Here is a 19,241-nt window from a genome sequence, read left to right on the forward strand (position 1 = left end):
AAGGGTTTTTTTTAATTATAAACAGCAATTCTCAAACTTTCAGCTCATAAAATGTATGTTCATGTTGCCATAATTTCATTAAAGAACAGGCATAACATGATCATATACTTCTCTGATTCAAACTGTAGTAAATTCTAGTACCTATTCTAAATTCATTTTTTATTAAATTGCGTACACTCCCCAGATCATAACAAGAAGTCTATTCTCTGAGTTTAGGACACAAAACACATTGCATAACAAGCAAATGAAACTATGAGCGGTAAATCTAAATACTTAAGATATAAAACATTACTTGTTATCCAAACCATGGATATACTTTCTACATAGATAGAACATACATTCTAGACATAAGAGAGCAGCTGGCCTAAAAGAAAGTTCATATAGGGAACATATAGGGAAAGTTCATATAGGCATACAGTGCCTGACTTTAACAAATTTAAAATGCAGGAGTCCAGATGACTTCTACTTGCTTTTGTAGGAATCACCTACAAAAGTTTTACGCAATAAATTTACATTACATCTGAAATAAAAGAAAAAGAAAAAGCTTTAACTCATTTTGACTGAAAACATGAAAAAACACTTTTAATAGAATTTCCAGTGCAATTCAAGTCTTCTTTTAAGGTCTATTTTCCCAAGTGATGCTTAAATTGTCTGTCCTATTACCAATTCCTAATCTCTGAGACTTCCTCAAGATCATCACTATTATCATCACTGATACTTATTAAGCATTTACCATTTATAGTAGATACTATTCTAGATACTTTACTCATTTCTTCCTCACAAGTATTTAAGATAACTTCTATTATTAATCCCATTTTACTGAAAACTGAAGTTAAAAGGGAAGTTAAGTAACTTGTCCAAATTCACAAAGCCATCTACCAAGGATTAAACTTTTATTCTGGAATCCAGGGTCAACGGCTTATCTAGACCTATTATTCTAGTCTCTCTACTTTCTATTTTTCCTACCCCCAATACTAGAGACAAGTCCTCTCAGGTATTTTCAATCTTTCCCTCTCTTCTGGTCCCTTCCCTTCTAGGTACAAAAAAGCAGAGTTCTCCCTGTCTTAAAAAAAAAATCCCTAAGCTATATATTGAATACACATTACATATCATGTGTTCTATAGGTAGGATATATTCCTATTCCTATCTCTAAAAATATTCAATACACAAATGCAAATAACTAACAGCAAAATGAGTACTGTTGCCATTACATTTCTAGCCCTAACTACCATTCCCAAATTTGTAGCTGCCTGTAACTGCCATCTCAAACTAAACATATCTAACATTTTCTAAAAAATCAATTTCACCTCTGAATTTACTTACTTCTGTCAATGTGATAGTTTTGGTGGGCTTTTTTTCAATATCCAATTTGAAACTGGAGAGTTACACGTGGCTCCACTTGCTCCTCATAAATCAATGTATTATTACAACCAACTTTCCATTCTTTTCCATGACGGTTGCCATCATCCTCCTTCAGATGCTTTTTGCCCAAGTTTGGACTTTTATAAATGCCTACTGAATGCTCTACCTCCATTCTTTCCCTTTACATAGCAAGGTAAGAAAGATGTGCTCAAAATATTTATTAATTTTAATGACTTAAACATGATCCTGAGGTAGGAGTCTACAACTCCCTCAAGTTAATATACTGTGTACTCTCAAACTGGGGAGGGGAACAGAGAAAAAGCGGACTAGGAAGAGCTTTCCCTATGTTAGTTAGGCTAATTGTGTGCTCCTTTAAGCTTAATATACTGAGATGAGAACTCTATCTCAGCTTCCTGAGATTGTAAGCCCTACTCTACTAATAATAAACCCAGTACAATGCTATCAGATTAATCCTTCTTAATGAGCATTTTTTAGCATGTTGTTCTCTTGTTTAATATATTTAAGAATTCCCCATCATCTAGAGATGCAAACCCAAACAGCTCAGCCCAGTAGTTCAGACCTTTTGCAACAAGGCTGTGAGGAACATTTTTATCTTTGTCTCCCACTAACGCCTTATTTTGGTATTTTAGGAATACACAGCCGTTGCTGAGCCTCTTACCCTTTAACTCATTACACTACTTCTCTAACAAATCATATGCTGCCCCACTGTGGTTGGTTACTATTTTATATTTGTATCTCCCACATATCCAACTACCCTGGATGTTTCCTGAATACAAGAAAAATGAGTTATCTTCCTATTCCTTGAGTGCCCTTTCCATGGGAAACACTCAGTAACTATTGGTTCTTATTAATATGCATCATACATGGCTGCTGTAAAATGTCATCATAGTTCTGTGGTATTTTATGTTTTTCGGTGAAAATCTTATGCTTATGCTCTCAAACTCAGTTTGCCCAAACCAGCAGTCTTAATTTCCCCCTTCTTGTCCTATTGTTTCTCCTCAGCTAAGAAAATGCCACCAATTACCCCGTGGCTCAGACCCAAAACCCAGACGTCATCCTTGATTCCTTCCTGTCCTCTCTCCACATCCTATCCATCCATAGGTCCTGAGAGCTCTAATTTTACAATACATCCTCCAATGCCCATTTCTTTCTCCTGCACAGCTACCTTACCACCGGAGCCTCCAAGCTGGTCTCCTAGCCTTCTCTCATCCCCTCAACTATCTATTCTCCATGCAGTAGCCAGGACAATAATTTGAAAATACAGATCAGACCACAACATTCCCTCACTTAAATCTCTCCAGTAGCTTTCTGTTGCACACAGACTAAAATCTGAATGTTTTTATCACGGACCCTACAAGGCTCTGTGTGACCTGGCCCCTGCCTACCTTTCCAAGTCATAACATTTTCCCTTTGTACTGTCAGGCTCTGGCCATCATCATCATTTTCCTGACCCTAAAAAACCAGGCTTGTCCCTGCCTTGCAGCCTTTACACATTCTTTTCTTTTACCTAGAACATTCTATTCCTAGAACTCTGCCATCTAAATTAATCATTGGCCTACCCACCCAACCCTTTCAACCATCTCACAGTTTTACTTCCCATCACTTATCTCTATCTTAGTCATCTACCTGTTTATTGCCAATAACACTGAAGTCTTCTCAACCAGCAAAACTGGCACTTTGCCATTTTTCTTCACTATTGCTTCTCCAACACCTATAAGTAACTCCTGGCACATAGTGGGAAGTAAACAAGTGACCTGAAGAGATGAATAAGTGATCTCGACTGAGATCCTCAACACCATTACCACGCAGACAGTAAAAGTATGACTATCCTCATTATTTGTAGGCAGGGAAATTAAGGTTTAAATCTACTACATGACTTCTTCAAAGTTGCACAGCCAGTTAGGGACAGGGTCAGAAAGCAATCTCGGGGCTCTAAGTTCAATGTTTTAACTATCAGATTATTATACCATGCTGCTGAAATGTGGTTAGTTTTAAACCACTTCAAATAATTTTTAAAATTCATTAAATTCTTTTAATAAACATGGCATTTTTAATGGAAGAAGAGTATTTAATAAAAATCTATTGTTAATTCAACTATTGTATCAAACATAGAACAAGTAAAAAAAGTAAATGTTTATTTGCTATATAATTTCTTCTTTCCTACACGTTAAAATAACATATATTATACTCAGCCATTATCTATATACATTTGGTAAAATATAGAATGTACAAGTTAAAACACCCAACTGGCAGTATATTTTACACCTTCTATTCTCTTCCATCTTTCTCCCAACACAGCTTTTTAATATTCCCAGCAGACTGTCCATCCCAGAATGTTAAGATTAAAATTGAGGGTGTGTGTATATTAAGATTGTGTTATAATTAAGAGCACACTTATGTTGATGAGCACTGAGTAATATACAAAATTGTCAAATCTTTATACTGTACTCCTGAAACTATAATCACACTGTATGTTAGCAATACCAAAATTATAATTTAAAAAAATTTACTAATAAAACTCTTAGAAAAAAAGAAAAAAATCATGTTAGAAAATTCTTTGATGAATCGTCTCCTTGATGAACACTATCATTTTAAAGTATAATAATTTTTAAAGTGTCTTATTTCCTTATAAGATACCACACATAAGCTCTTGTGTACATAGTTGCCACAGAAACAATAAAGTTGCCTCATTAAAAGTGGATCTTTCAAAATATTTAAACATACCCTTTTAAAAGCCATTCATTGATGGGTGTGATTGATAAAAGCTGAAGAAAAAGCCATATTGTTGCTGGGAAGAATGCAAGTGTAAAGATCTGAATGAAAAGGTGCAGTTTTATATGCACCAAAGCACTGGTCAGCTCCTGCAAAAATGAAAGACACAAAACAGTAAAGGTAAGAAAACTATTTTTCTGGAGAGAGGCGGCTACTAAAATAACATCAAATAAATTAATTTTTAATTTGGAGTTATTTCAGAGTTCTTTATCTCTAAACATAGACATAACAGATGGACTTTAAGGGGGAAAAAAAGAGGTATTCTTATACAAAATGTCTGAAATATTCTAATTGTTTTCTGAGTATACAATATACCTCAACAATTCAGATTTGTAAAATTCTGGACCAAGACTGAGCCAAGTACCTTTACATTAGTATAGACCTGAGGATTGTTGACACTGAACAAACATGTATGTAACTACTTAAGGACCCATTACATTTTAATTAAATATGATTAATCTCCAATAAGGCCTCACTCTGGCAAGATGTTACCAATCTACACACAAATCATAATTTTTAAAAATGTTTTCCCCAACAATATTCTACAATTCAAAATGGCTTTTCCCCCCAAAATCAACTTTCTAGATTTCTTTGCAAATGCTTACTGAACAGCGGCTATGTGCCATGCTCTGAGCTTGTCACTTTATGTGTTCTCTCATTTAATCCTCACGACAGCCCCATTCGATATTATCATCCTATCTTACTGAGGAGGAAATTGAGGCTGAGAGCTACCATACAGTGAAGCTCAGAATCAAATTAGTTTCTGGTATGCTAGCAAACTCATGTCTGCTTCCTCCGTTTTACCACACTATTGCCCCCAGATGGAAGAAATTCACATTAAACATGACAAACCAGGTACATGTTATATGTCTCACAGATAAAAAAGGATAATGAGTTAAATCTGGGGGGTTCAAATATATACAAACTAACAAGTATTTGCATTTGGATTTCTTTGGGTTACAGTGTTACTCCGTTGAAATAAGACAAATTCAGAAAGCAGTAGAAAAAGTACAGTCTTATAAAATATGCAAGAAGTCATTAAAGCACAAAGATGCCAGAGATTCACCGGTTATAAAGATAGCAATGTAAGGTCTCCCCTACTTCATGTAAGACATTCAAGAAATCTTCAGCCTCATAGACATTAGCTAAAGTTTATCAGTTTAATGGACAGTAGGTTAATGAAGACTCTGATAGCCACTTTCAGGGATCTGCCTCATTGGTTCCCACTACTTATCTCCCTCTATGAAGACACACAGCAGTAGCAGTGTGGTCACAAAACATCTCTAATGACACCGAAGGCAATTCTGGCAATCTGAGTCTAATTTCAGACAAATGGGAGGCACTGAGCAGACCAGAAGCCACACCAGGCTCATGGATCCAATCTAAGATAAAAGGAGCCACCCTTACACTGTATTAGAATTTTTAAAATTTCACCCAGAGAAAACTTGAGAGCCAGCAGTTCCAAGAATGCTCAGCAGTTTCAAAACTAAATCCCACTCAAATATACTCAGAGGTATTTGATAAATACCAAATAAATATTAATATTTTAATTTTTTAACTGTAACAAAATGATTAGCCAGAATGCAGTTACCAAGGAAACCGCATATACTTTAGATAGGAATATGAAGCAGTTATTCCTTTAGATAGGAATAACTTTTCTGAAAAGTGACTTGGGAATATATATCAAGACTATAATACGATTCACAGTCCTGGATCCCAAAGAATTGATCAGGACAGCATCATCTATTATAGTAAAATCAGGAAACAAGTTAAAAGTCCAAAAATGGGTGAATAATTAAGTAACTTAAAGTATGACAAGACTGTTACAAGCTAGCAAAAACCATGTTAAAACTGTGTTGACAAGCATGTGGGAACACAAGATCTCTTCCCTACTCAACCAATAGGAGTATTAACTGGCACAGCCTAAGGACAGCAATCTGGCAATTCATTCCTTCAGTCAACAAACACTGAGAATCCAACTCTGTCCTAGGTACTTGGAATATGTCACAACTTACACTGCATATATGATTTGACTTGGCAATTCTATTTCTAGGAATTAATCCTTCACATTTTCTCCCAAATGTGGGAAAATGGACAATTTTTAGGTTATCCTTTGCAGCACTTTTATAATAGCAAAACCTTAAAAATTACCTAAATGTCCCTCAATAGAGACCTAGTAAAATAAATCGTGACACATTCATAATATGGAATGCTTTCAAAAAAAAAAAAATATGGAACGCTTTCCAGCATTCGAGAAGAAACAAGTTCTTTACATGTTCATATGAGACTATCTCCAAGATATGTTTTTTGAGTAAAACAAGACAGGGTGGCATGCAGTACAAAACATCACAGCTTGAAAGGGAGGAGGGGATAAAGCACATATATTTTACACAGACTATCTCTGGAAAGATACACAGAAACTATTAACATTGGTTATCTCCAGATATCTGATAGAGGGTAGAAAAGAAGACTTCTCATCATATATACCTTTGTACCCTTTGATTTATGTTCATAAAAGTAAACAAAATGTAAATTTCACATACATGAAGAAAAATTAAATTAATATATTAAGTTACATAAAAATTATAATTATACAATGTTACATGGGAAAAAAGATGATATATGTATGGACATATGTGAGATATGCAAGTATGCATATACATGTATGTATACTTACATATATACAATTTAAAAAATATTTCCTTTTTAAATATTCTATATGTAAAACATGTTTAGGAAAAAAGGAACTAAAAATCATAGAGATGTTAATACTAGTTGTTTTTATTCTTTCTAATCTTTCTACAATAGGAGACTAACACTTTTGTAATCGAAAAAGTTATAAAAACCAAAATGTAGTTTAAAAATACTAGCTGATCTAATAAATGACAATTATAAGCAATTGCCATTGCATCAGAATAATGGAATAATAAATATTCCAGCAAAATGAATCACAAAGGCTCACCATGTTGGGTCATGAGGGGCCTCTTAACAACAGGGAAGTAGCAGGCATGGAGTATTCCTAAGAAAGATTTTCAAGGCTATCACAAAAACCCAGGGTTATATTTTCCATATCTTCTTCATATAACCATAAAGATAAAATAAGGTGACAAGGGAAAAGAAAAATGCAAGTGAACACTATAACATCCAAAATAGCATAATTCTATACATACTCATGCAGAATTTAGGGCTACCTATTCAAATAAATGCCATCATGAATTACTTAAAAGTTGATTCTGCATGACATTTTATTTATTCACATGTAATACAGGTCAAATTCCATTAAAATAAACTTAAGGAGATACTCCAAATATTGATTATACCAGAGTTATCACGGACAGTATCAAGAATTGCTTAAAATCAGGGGCTCTGACTGAGATGTAGAAATATTTTCATTACATACCAATTTCCCTTCTAACTCTTATTTGACCTTTATTTGATTCACTTTCTGAGAATCAGTCTGTAGCTCTGAGCTGGAAACAAGCAGCATGAACCTGAAGTTTAAAATTTGCTATATTTACTTCTAAGGTAGTAGAGCTTCAAAAAATAATCTGTTTAGTTAAATAAGCAAAGACCTGTATACTCTGCCCTACTCAGGACCCTTTCCAGGCTCTGAGCATTTTGCTCATCTTTGTTTCCAACCCAGTGCCAAACACAGTGCCTTGTAGCCACAGGCATTTCATAGGTATTATAATATTTCATAGGTTCGTCTGAGATTAGTCCTGCCAGGGTCTGATAAGTGACAAATCCTCTGAAACTATAGCTCCTAATTAGCTAAACATACAATATATTTCAAATGTGACTTATTTGACTTGGATACAACAAATTTTCAGAAAACATTTCAACAGATGTTTTAAAATCTAGAAATCAACAGTCATAAAACTGGAGACAGCATTAAATCTTTTTAGTGTCAAGTGTTAACACAGTTCTTTATGATTTTATTAAATCAGCAAAACAAATTTTAGAATATACATCATTATATCAATGTATGGGTAATACTACATGAAATGCTCAGTATAAATCAAACTTGAATGGGACCAATGTAAATGCTCTCAAATAAACTCAAGTCAGTAACAACTTACCATCTCCTATGTGTGAAAATACACTATGCTAATAGCATTCAAAAAGTTGCCCCAGCTGAAATAAATGTAAGATTATTAACTAGGAAACAAGTAACAAAATTGCTACCTCCAAACCTAAAACTGTTTGGTTGCCCAGGAAATTAGCAGACCCTAAAGATGGTTTAACATTATACAATGATACAATCTAGACCATCTTAAGTTAAGTGGATCTTGAAAATGACTTAATGTAGTATAGTTTGAAAAGGGCCATTGATGGAAGAAATGACTTTGATGGCTACTTAGATACCGTGATAAAGCACAGGATTAAGGCATTTCATCGTTAGATCCAAATTAGCTGGATGACTCTGAAGGTTTCCTAGGTGCTTACAGAAGAATTTGGTCCTTAGAGAAATGCTGATAGCTGTGACAGTCTTCCTTCTTAAACTCCTGCATCCCACAAAGTTGGCTGCATTACAGAATCACATTAAGCAAGAAGCTGGGAGTTAGAGAATCAAGTCTCTTGCCAGATTTCTCATGGCATAAGTAACAGCTGTAGCCGTTAAGCAGCCACCAGGGGACATAGAGCAATGTCCCAAGAAGAGGACTTGGGTAAGGCAGCTGCTCCACAAAGGGCATTAGCCACCAGCAGGAAGACCTCCAAGGAAGAACAGTCCAGCACCATGGGAGTATCAAATATTTTTCTGTACCACTAGGCCCCATATTTGAGAACCGATTGAACAAAGATGTTGACAGAAAAAGCCTGTGCCCTCTAAGATCATAGTCCTCTCATGTCAATATAATTTGCAGAAAGAAGATCTAACATATTTTGGAAATTCCATCCCATGCCAGTTATTTTCAGAAGAACAGGTAGTGATGATATTCAGAATTTTTGAGACAAGTTTATCAGATACTACACAGGGATCCCATTTATATAAAAAATGCTTCAATAGAAAGATTTATACCAACCAGGTGACTAGAGAATATATAAGTTTAGAAAAACCATATTTTTTCCATGTTGCTATTAGGACGGTCAAAAAAGGAGGTAACTAAATTTGGTCCTCATTCAAATCATACTTAAAATAAGTAAAGCAAAGACATGATGTTGAAACAAAATTTTAACTTTTAAAGCTATTTAAAAAAATGCTTGCATGGAAGATTTCCCTCTCAACTTAAGAATAAGCACTTTAGAATAAGAACATTAAAAACCCTAAGTAATTTCTTCAAAAACAAATAGGCACATTTCCCCTTTTTTCCCTTCTATTATATGTCAAAAGAGAATAATAAATTCTACTCATTCCTCTCTTGGATGTTAAAAAATGTCGGATTTCTTTACTTCTAGGAGAATCCCATGTTCAGTGACACCCATATCAACAAATAACATTATCCACATGTCTTCATAATGAATTGGGACATAGTATGAAAAATCCCAATTTTTCTCTTGAAACATTTGTTAATATTTCATAGATATGCCAGCAAAGAATATACTTTAAAAAAATACAAATGATTTAAAAATTACAACATGTATCACTTGAGCAGCATCAGTCCTGACAACAAAATTTCATCCACAAAAATTAGGAAATCCAACTAAACATCAACAACTTAAATATGCCATAGCAGTCACCACCATAGTCACTGCCAAAATCTGAGGAATACCTAAAGTAGATACTTCATTCAGTTCAGTTCCTCTATTAAAAACATACCTATTATAACCACACCCTCAGGGGCTGTGTTGTTCAACTACAAAATTTCTGTAATATGTAGGTTCAAAATATAGTCCTTCACTCAAGTCCAAGTTGTCTTCTGTTAGAGTGAAGCCTTTAGACCAGTTACATACATCTTTTGAAATGATTCTGAAATTTCAAAATAATAAGCAACAATTAAATTTTTCTCCCTGCTTGTCACATGCCCCATAGGTAACAGTACCTCTGTTTTTAATGATAGTCCACTATTAAAGAATATCGTCGCAACAGCAATGTAGGAGACAGTTATTTCTGGCTTCAGTGGTCCTAGAGAGAAAGAAATAAGATACCATTAGATAAGAATTTCCAGTGGATAACTTGGTATGAAAGAAGAATTCGTTGTGGGAGGGCAAATAGTACTTCAAATCTTAGGGTTGCCCTAATATACTACTGTTCTGACAGAGTTAAACATTTGCTGTGATGCAGTCTAACTCCAAAGGGGATTTTCTAGAAGGCAAGGACCATGGCTGTCCAGTTCAGCACTGTATCCTCAGACCAGAAGAATAAAAAATAAATTGCTCTCACATAGGAGAACAGGGGGGCAACATCCTTTGGTATTAGGCCCTAAACCCATCTACCACAGTATCAGTGCTTATACAAGAATCAAAATTCCCAAACCAAAGAAGAGAATCAATGGAAGAAGTTCCCTTCTCTTTGGCAAATATTATTTTATTCCTTCTAGGATACCAGAAATAAAAACTTGTATTCGTGAGTACATTCAATTCTGTCTAAGAGCATTTATTTCTACAAATATTTATTAAGCACTTACTATGTGAGATAATGCACATAGGGTAACAGCATACTAACAATAGGTGAGGTTTGCATTATTACTACATTGTGCCAGGCCCTGGCTATCTGTTGGGAACCAGACAGGACTGATCTTTGCCCTCTGGAAAATCCTTTCTAGAGTTAGGCTGGCATCACCTCCAATGCATTAATGCTCTAAGGACAATAGCAGCAACCCGAATATTTACTTCTTTTTGTAGCCAGTATACAATTGTCTTGAACACCTAATGTGTTAACCAAAGAGCAACATTCTTTTAAAAGATTTAGTTCTAAGAAAATGCCATTTTGTACTTATATACCAGTGGTTCTCCAGCAGCCAGCAATTTTGCCTCCCACAGACATTTGGCAATGTTTGGAAACTCTTTTTTGGTTGTTATAATTCAGAAAGTAGGGCACGTTACTGGCATCTAATAGATAGAGATCAGGAATTCTGTTCAACAACCTTGAGGGCACAACAGCCCGTGCAACAACAAAGAATTATCATGTCCAAAACATCAACAGCACAGAGGTTGAGAAACACTGGCATATGTCAACATGTTAAAATCTGATCACCCCAGAACCGACACTCTATTCAGTCCTCTCATGCTGAGTTGAATAGTGTCCTCCAAAAATTCATGTGCATCCACAACCTATGAATGTGACCTTATTTGGAAACTGGTTCTTTGCAGATAAAATCAAGTCAAGATGAGGTCTTAATGGATTATGGTGGGCCCTAATCCAACGACTAGTATTCTTGCAAGTAGAGGTAAATTTGGACAGACTCACACAGAGAGGCAAGACGGCCATGTGAAGACAACAGATGTAAAGCCTGGAGCTATATGACCATAAGCCAAGAAACACCAAGGATAGGCAGTAACCACCACAAGCTAGACGCCAGGAAGGATTCTTCCCTAAACCTTCAGTGGGAGCATGGCCCTTGACTTCAGAATTCCAGCCTCTGGAATAATTTCTAAAAAATACATTTCTGTTGTTCTAAGCGACCCAGTTTGTGTGAATCTGGTGTGGTAGCACTAGGAAACTAATACTCTCACTTATGCAACAAGACCACAATCATAGCTCCTCCATTCCCTGCAGCCTTCTACCATAAGGACAGATATTGCTCGATAATGTAACACCAAGCTCAGGAAAAATCACTGTTTAGTCAACAAATATTTACTAAGCAAATACTATATTTTGGGCGTTTGCACCACATCAATAAACGAAAAGAAACAAAGATCTCCTCAAACATAGCAGTAAATTCTCGTATGTACTTGGCATTTAAACAAATTATTTTGCTGAGATCTAAGAAACAGGAGAAAAAGGAAGAAGGCAAGTGCAAAAGGCATTGAATTTCAAGGCAGTGTAAGTGTTCCAAAACTTAAAAAGGGGTGTATTTTTTATACTTGTGAGTGAATCTGTCTCTGCAGCTCACACTTAAGAAATAACGTTTCCTGTACAACGAAGGAAGCTGAATCAGGCACAGATTTTAAAGTCAAGGAATCTGGCTTGTTTTGGAAGTAAATGCCTTCCAGGAATTTTAAATAACTTGTTTATTTGTTTTAAAACATTTTTATTTTCCTCCAATCCTTTGTTTTTTATGAGATCTTATTCTTGTCAACTACACTTCTGCCCACAGCAGTGGCCCAGAATTTCTATACGGGGTGAGTTAAAATTAGCAATGTGGTCGCAAGGGAGAGCAGGGGACACATCCAAAGATGTATCTCTACAACAAGGACATGGCTTACTTAGAGTGCATGTTTCTTTGGGGCAGCTAAAGCATCTGCCTTAGTTGGCTTCTTATTTTTTAAGAAGCTAACTCTTCCATGCTACACACACACACATACACACACACACGAAAAACTATAAACTAATTGGTAAAACGATTTCTGGCTTTCATGCTTTAAATCCCAGAGACAGGGTGCAATGTCTTTTGTATTAGAAGCACATCTAAACAACTTTAATTCATGGAAGAACATGGTGAGGATATGCCATGGCCTCCTCAGGTCATGATCTCAGGGTTCTGAGATTCAGCCTCATGTTGGGCTCCAAGCTGGGTGTGGAACCTGCTTAAGATTCTCTCTCTCTCTCTCCCACTTCCCCTCCCTCGTCTTAAAAAAAAAAGAGGGTTGAGGGGAGAAGAAGGAATTAATTCTGATTTGGAGAAGCCTAAAGCACCTTTGAGATGTGATCAACTTCAATTGCTATGCTAATAGATTGCCCAAGTTGGGAATGGGGACCTAGAAATCACACAGGACTGGAATATACACTTGGTAAACATTTGCACAGAGGTGACAGTTGAGACTACATATACAAATGAGATCTGGCTTCTCTCCAAGATAATGATTATATCTTCCATGTCACCAATATAGATCTAAATAAGACCTGAATCTTAAGATGGCTATAAAGTTCAAAGTAGAAATAAAGGTTTTAGCTTTTCCTTGAAACAAAAGCAAAAAAAAAAAAGTTTATCAGTGAAAATGGAATGGTGTAGCAAAACCCGAAGAAAAATTAGCCAGAAAAAAACTGGCTTTTTTAATGGGAGAGATAAACGAAAATGATTTGGAATACTTAAGAATGCAAGGAACTGAGGTGCCTGGGTGGCTCAGTAGGTTGGGCATCTCTGCCTTCAGCTTACATCATGATCCCAGAGTCCTGGGTTCCAGCCCCGCATCGAGCTCCCTGCTCAGTGGGAAGCCTGCTTCTCCCTCTCCCTCTGGCTGCTGCTCGCCCTGCTTGTTCTCTGTCTCTCTCTTTCTCTGTCAAATAAATAAATAAAACCTTAAAAAAAATGAAGGAACTATTACCATTTCATAAAATGAGAAGTCATCACCAAGTAAATTTCACTTCTATACCTAATCTAAGATATTAATGCTCACACACTTAAGCTTTAACATGTTTCTACTTATGTTTTTTAGTGGAAAAACAAAGCAGTTTCCTCTTAGGATTTATGTCTTCCTAATACCAATAATCTAAATGAAGATGCAGAGAGAAATGAGAATCTTACTCTGTACTTCCAAAGAAGGAAACCTTTCTTTTCCCGAGAATGAATAACACAGTGTTAGACTCTGCTAAACTCTAAGGTGTGCATAGCTCAGGGCTTCCCTGGGTTGTGCTGGAGCTGGAACAGATTACCAACATCTCAGAATCCACGCATTCACATTTACCCTGGCTCTTTATTTTCAATTTCTTCTAAACACTTAAAAATGAAATGCACCGGAGTAAAAAGAACAGTAAACTAAGAATTAAATTATTGAGGCTAGTCCACTTTTTCCCATTTGGAAAGTCATTCAACTTCTATAATTTCCAGGTTTCTATTACCTATAAATTTCCTGTGATATATAAGTCACCTATTGGCATTTATTTATTTATTTATTTATTTATTTTTAAGATTTTATTTATTTATTCAGGAGAGACACAGAGAGAGAAGCAGAGACATAGGCAGGGGGAAAAAGCAGGCTTCCCCGTGTAAAGCCTGATGCAAGACCTGATCCCAGGACCCCGAAATCATGACCTGAGCCAAAGGTGACACTCAACCACTGAGCCACCCAGGTGCCCGACCTATTGGCTTTTAAGGGAGGTCAGATCATAGGTATGATACTTTCAGTGCAGAACTCTCGCACTTAAATCACTTAAATATTGAGTATTGTGTACCGATTCAGGTAAAGATGAAGTGAATCTTAACAAATGTTAAGACCACCAAAACTAAAAAAAAAAAAAAAAAAAAAAAAGACCACCAAAACTTTTCCTATTTAAAAGAATTCTAGAAAACTGTTCTATTGAAAATTTTTCAGTCAGTATGAATGCCTTAAAAATCACATTCCCAAGTGAACAGAGCCCATAAATGGAACCTCTGACTAAAAATTACAAGTCCAAAAAAAGAAATAAAAAGTAAAAATTCAAGTACAAAGAGGTGCTTTTGACCATTCTAAAGAACAAAATGTAATAGAAATATTTTCAGCAACCATCCCTCTCCTTATTCCTAGATTTTTGTTGTTTTAACTTGGGAAGTGAAATTGGTACTATTTGGAGGTTTATTTTTATTTAAGAAGTTTCACAGGTGGAAAGATCAATTAAAAGCTCAACAGAATTATCAAGAACTTAGCCTGACAGCCTATGTAAGACATCCCAATCGTCTGTTCTAATTTTTTAGAACAAGTAAATTTTGCACACGGACAGTTATCAAATCACATGAGTACACTTATTTAATATTAACTGATTCTACTCGGCTCTTTTGGGTTAAAAATTGAGTTGCTAAAAATGTGTTGATTGGATATAGCCCTTCTTTACAACAGTTATTCATTTTAAATTATACGTACGAAAATTTGTATAGATTTTGCAACTAGTATGAAAAAAAAGAGAGCCCTAGTGTCCAGTGCCTCTTCCTTGAGCTAGCTAACTAAACCAAGGATGAGTCACCTGACCTCAGGTCTCAGTATCTTCACCTATAAAAGCGGCATGTTTGCCTAAAATACTTCAAGGTCCCTTTCAGCTATTTACATTCTACTCTTATAATTAAAGAAATAAATTATCGTGGATTAATAGCATAAGTACTGGTAAAAATCAGAAGCAACATTTCTAAGATACAATAATACACCAAAACTTCAAGAAGCAGAGCTGAAAGGAACAAATAAGATTTCAGAGTCCATCTTACACATTCCACTCCGAAGAAGCTCTAGTTCAGTGATTTAGCATTCAATAACCCTGCTTCCCACAGCATCCTGGGAATGTAAGATAAGTATTTTACCAAACCTAGCCCCTGCAGATTTAAAGATAACATATCACCTGTAATTACACCTTAACAATGAGCAAGTAAGAGATCTAACACCATAAGCTACCAAGCGTGCTCCTGAAGCTAGGGAAGTGTGTGTTCCAGATCACCACGAAGACACTCTAACTTTACTTCTGCCCATTCAGCTAGCTTCAGGGACAGAAGGTACTCTTATGACAGAAACTGCAATACCAGCATTCACAAGTCTTCCAAAAGCTCTCCGGTTAGCCAGGTCAAAGATTTTCAGAAGGAGAAACCATGATGAGTATCAGCTTTATTCTCAGTTACATCTTCACATTTTGCACTAAGTCGAATATAGAAGAAAAAAACACTAAAAAAAAAAAAAAAAAAAAAGCCTTTAATCCTCACAATCTTTATTCAAATAATTCCTTTTTAAAATATTCCCTGTAGCTACTTCTAAATGAATGAATCGAGGTAGATGGTGGAAGAAACCACTGCTCTAATGTGAGATCCTTTCATTCGCTTCCATCACGTTTTACCGACGAGGTACATAGAACTTCAAGTGTCCTCCTGAGTACTTCCTAAAAGATTGTGTGTCTGCTCAACTTTATGCCGAGTTGTCCCTGTTGTAGGACTGACCTGCTGAAACAGTCAATAAAGGTGGAAACTCACAAGGTCAGAAAGAGAATGAATCGAAGAAACTCAATTAATGAAAAGTGGGACATGTTTGTCTAAGTGAAAAGGCAGGGAGAATAGAGACCTAAGGATATTTCCAGTCTCCCCCAGCGCTCCCCCTCCCCCCCCCACACTACAAAGCTCCCACTATCCAGAAATCAGAGTATGATTTCAGCCTGCCTACATTTCCTTGCCAAAATACACACTACACACAGCCTAACGCAGGCTGCAGCTGTCAGAGTGCAGGCGACCCAGGCCCGGCAGCACGCGGAAGTAGCGTCCCGTAATGAGAAAGTGCAACGTGTCAGTCGGCTTGGGAGTTTCTGGAGCGGCGGCAACTGCAGCAAATCATCACTCTGCAACATGTGGGCCACAAAAGCTTAGTCGGAGGATGAAGGGGTGTCTCTTTTTCTTTCCCCCCACTGCCTCTTCTTACACGTGGGGGCGGGGTGGGGGGATCCGGAAATAGACCCGGTCATGGTGGCGGCTCCAAGATAGATAAGGAGCTCGGGGCAACCTCAGCGTCCCTCGGCGCGGGATGCTACTTCGCAGGCAAGGGGAGGAAGTTGCATTCTCGGCGGGCTCACTCCTTAACCTGAGCTTAACGCACGGACTGTTCGCCGAAAAGGGAACCTGCGTTCAAATCCCTTTGCCCCATTCCTGATTACAGTCTCGGGCTGGCAAATTAACACATCGGCACAAATGCCAAAGGACACCCTGAGCCGGTCCGTGCCCTTGAGGGGAGCCGCCACCTCCCGATGGGGGGTTTCCCCTCCTTTCCCAGACTCGAAAATTAGTTGTGAGGTGGGACTCGCGGTGGAGCGTTCGAGGGGCGGCACTTACCCCCATTCACCCCTACGGATGGCTCCAGTTTAGCTCCGGCGATCGCCAGCACTATTCCAATCATGAACCATTCTTTCCTCATTCTCTCCAGCAGCCTCATGTTTGCTAGGGTGGGTGGGTTTTGTTTATTTGTTTGGCTTTTTTTCTTTTTAAGCTGCGATCGCTTAATCCCCGGGGCGTCTCCACACTTTCCACGGTCCCTCCAGACATGCAGCAGCGCGAGTCAAATTGCCACTTGTAAACTAAAGACCAGGGGGTTGCTCCGGCGGCTTAGAGGAGGGCTGGGAGTAGTAGTATCCAGTGACAGGGAAGTCTCACTGAGCGCCGCCATCACTACCACGCGCCTCGCAATAGACGCGCCTCCCGAGCGCAGACGCTCTGAAGCGGACACTCGGGCCGGGTCGGCAGGCGCAGGCGATCAGGTGAGGGGGGCTGGCTGCCGGGTCGCCACGGCCGGGACCTGCGGAGCCTCATTGGGAATGACAGGTGCTTGGAGCGACGTTAGGCGTCACAGCCACCCAGCCTTATTGAGGGTCCCGCTCCGACAAACCTTTAGGCACAGCTGCCGCGCCCCCGAAGCACATGCACGAAGAAACTTTCTTTTGCTTCGCCACGAACTTACGGGAAAGGCTGGCATGCGCCCCCGGGAGGGGCTGCTCCGTCGGCTGCCGCGGCGGCGGGGCGCAGGCTGTTTTCGGTGGCGCGCCTCTTCGGGGCATTACGACGCCTCCCCGACGCCGGCGCTGACGTGTGCGCCGGGGGAAGGGGAGGCCGCCGTTGGTCTCCGGGTTCTCGGCGGGAGCCCCGGAGTTAGAGGCGCTCCCAGGTCCGCGCGGGGAATCGGCTCCTTGTTTCGGGGAGTTTTAGCCCCGAGGGTGGGTTGAAAATTGGGCGTCCAGCCGCCGCCCACGTCCGCGGGCCCCGAGCCTTCCAGCATCCCGGGCCTCCGGGAGGGACGCCCGGCCCCGAGCCCCCGAGCGCACGAGCCCACGAGCCCACGCTGGCCCCAGGGGGCGGAGAGGTCTGCGCGGTTTCAGTCTCCTCCGGGAAACCGGGGACCGGGTTTTCCTTGGGGGCAGTGGTGGGTGCTCAAGCGCCCTCCCAGCGAGGCTAAGGATGAGCAGGGCCGTCTGGAGGATGCGCCAGTGCACTGTCGCTTGACCCTCGGGGCTTGCCCACCCCAGCAGCGGGACACCTGTGGGAAGGGGGCCGGGACCGCAGGCAGAAATGATGAACTGAGTAGAGGGGAGCTCCCGCCTTTCATTGGCCCTCCTGAATTCTCTGCGTCCCCCAGTTTCTCCCTTGAGGTGTTTTCTGGCAATCAGTGACACTGATCATATTTTTTTTAAATAAATTTATTTATTATTGGTGTTCAATTTACCAACATTCAGAATAACACCCAGTGCTCATCCCCTCAAGTGCACCCCCCCCCCGTGCCCACCACCCAGTCACCCCACCCCCCGCCCTCCTCCCCTTCCACCACCCCTAGTTCGTTTCCCAGAGTTAGGAGTCTTCATGTTCTGTCTCCCTTTCTGATATTTCCTACCCATTTCTTCTCCCTTCCCTTCTATTCCCTTTCACTATTATTTATATTCCCCAAATGAATGAGAACATATGTTTGTCCTTCTCCGATTGACTTACTGCACTCAGCATAATACCCTCCAGTTCCATCCATGTCAAAGCAAATGGTGGGTATTTGTCGTTTCTAATTGCTGAGTAATATTCCATTGTATACATAGACCACATCTTCTTTATCCATCATCTTTCGATGGACACCGAGGCTCCTTCCACAGTTTGGCTATTGTGGACATTGCTGCTATAAACATCGGGGTGCAGGTGTCCTGCGTTTCATTGCATCTGAATCTTTGGGGTAAATCCCCAGCAGTGCAATTGCTGGGTCATAGGGCAGGTCTATTTTTAACTCTTTGAGGAACCTCCACACAGTTTTCCAGAGCGGGTGCACCAGTTCACATTCCCACCAACAGTGTAAGAGGGTTCCCTTTTCTCCGCATCCTCTCCAACATTTGTGGTTTCCTGCCTTGTTAATTTTTCCCATTCTCACTGGTGTGAGGTGGTATCTCATTGTGGTTTTGATTTGTATTTCCCTGATGGCAAGTGATGCAGAGCATTTTCTCATGTGCATGTTGGCCATGTCTATGTCTTCCTCTGTGAGATTTCTCTTCATGTCTTTTGCCCATTTCATGACTGGATTGTTTGTTTCTTTGGTGTTGAGTTTAATAAGTTCTTTATAGATTTTGGAAACTAGCCCTTTATCTG

General features: G+C 39.0%; 1 protein-coding gene across 4 annotated transcripts in view; it reads right to left on the reverse strand.

The window, feature by feature from the left end:
* Nucleotides 1–17,668, reverse strand: part of SLC10A7 (solute carrier family 10 member 7) — a 241,172-nt gene extending 223,504 nt beyond the window's left edge. For 2 of the 4 annotated variants that reach the window (XR_011994971.1, XM_072724783.1), the window contains exons 1-3: nucleotides 16,965–17,320; nucleotides 10,137–10,219; nucleotides 4,108–4,244 (exon numbers count right to left, since the gene is read on the reverse strand). Coding sequence is in view for 3 of the 4 variants with exons in the window: in XM_072724783.1 (XP_072580884.1) it covers nucleotides 4,108–4,244; nucleotides 10,137–10,219; nucleotides 16,965–17,064 (320 nt within the window). In the remaining variant the exon portion in view is untranslated. Of the gene's footprint in view, nucleotides 1–4,107; nucleotides 4,245–10,136; nucleotides 10,220–16,964 lie in introns of all 4 variants that reach the window. The other 2 variants (XM_026018166.2, XM_026018167.2) reach the window with 2 other exon arrangements.
* Between the last annotated feature and the right edge of the window lie 1,573 nt (nucleotides 17,669–19,241).

Source organism: Vulpes vulpes, chromosome 10 (genome assembly GCF_048418805.1).
Source record: "Vulpes vulpes isolate BD-2025 chromosome 10, VulVul3, whole genome shotgun sequence".
Lineage (NCBI taxonomy): Eukaryota > Metazoa > Chordata > Mammalia > Carnivora > Canidae > Vulpes > Vulpes vulpes.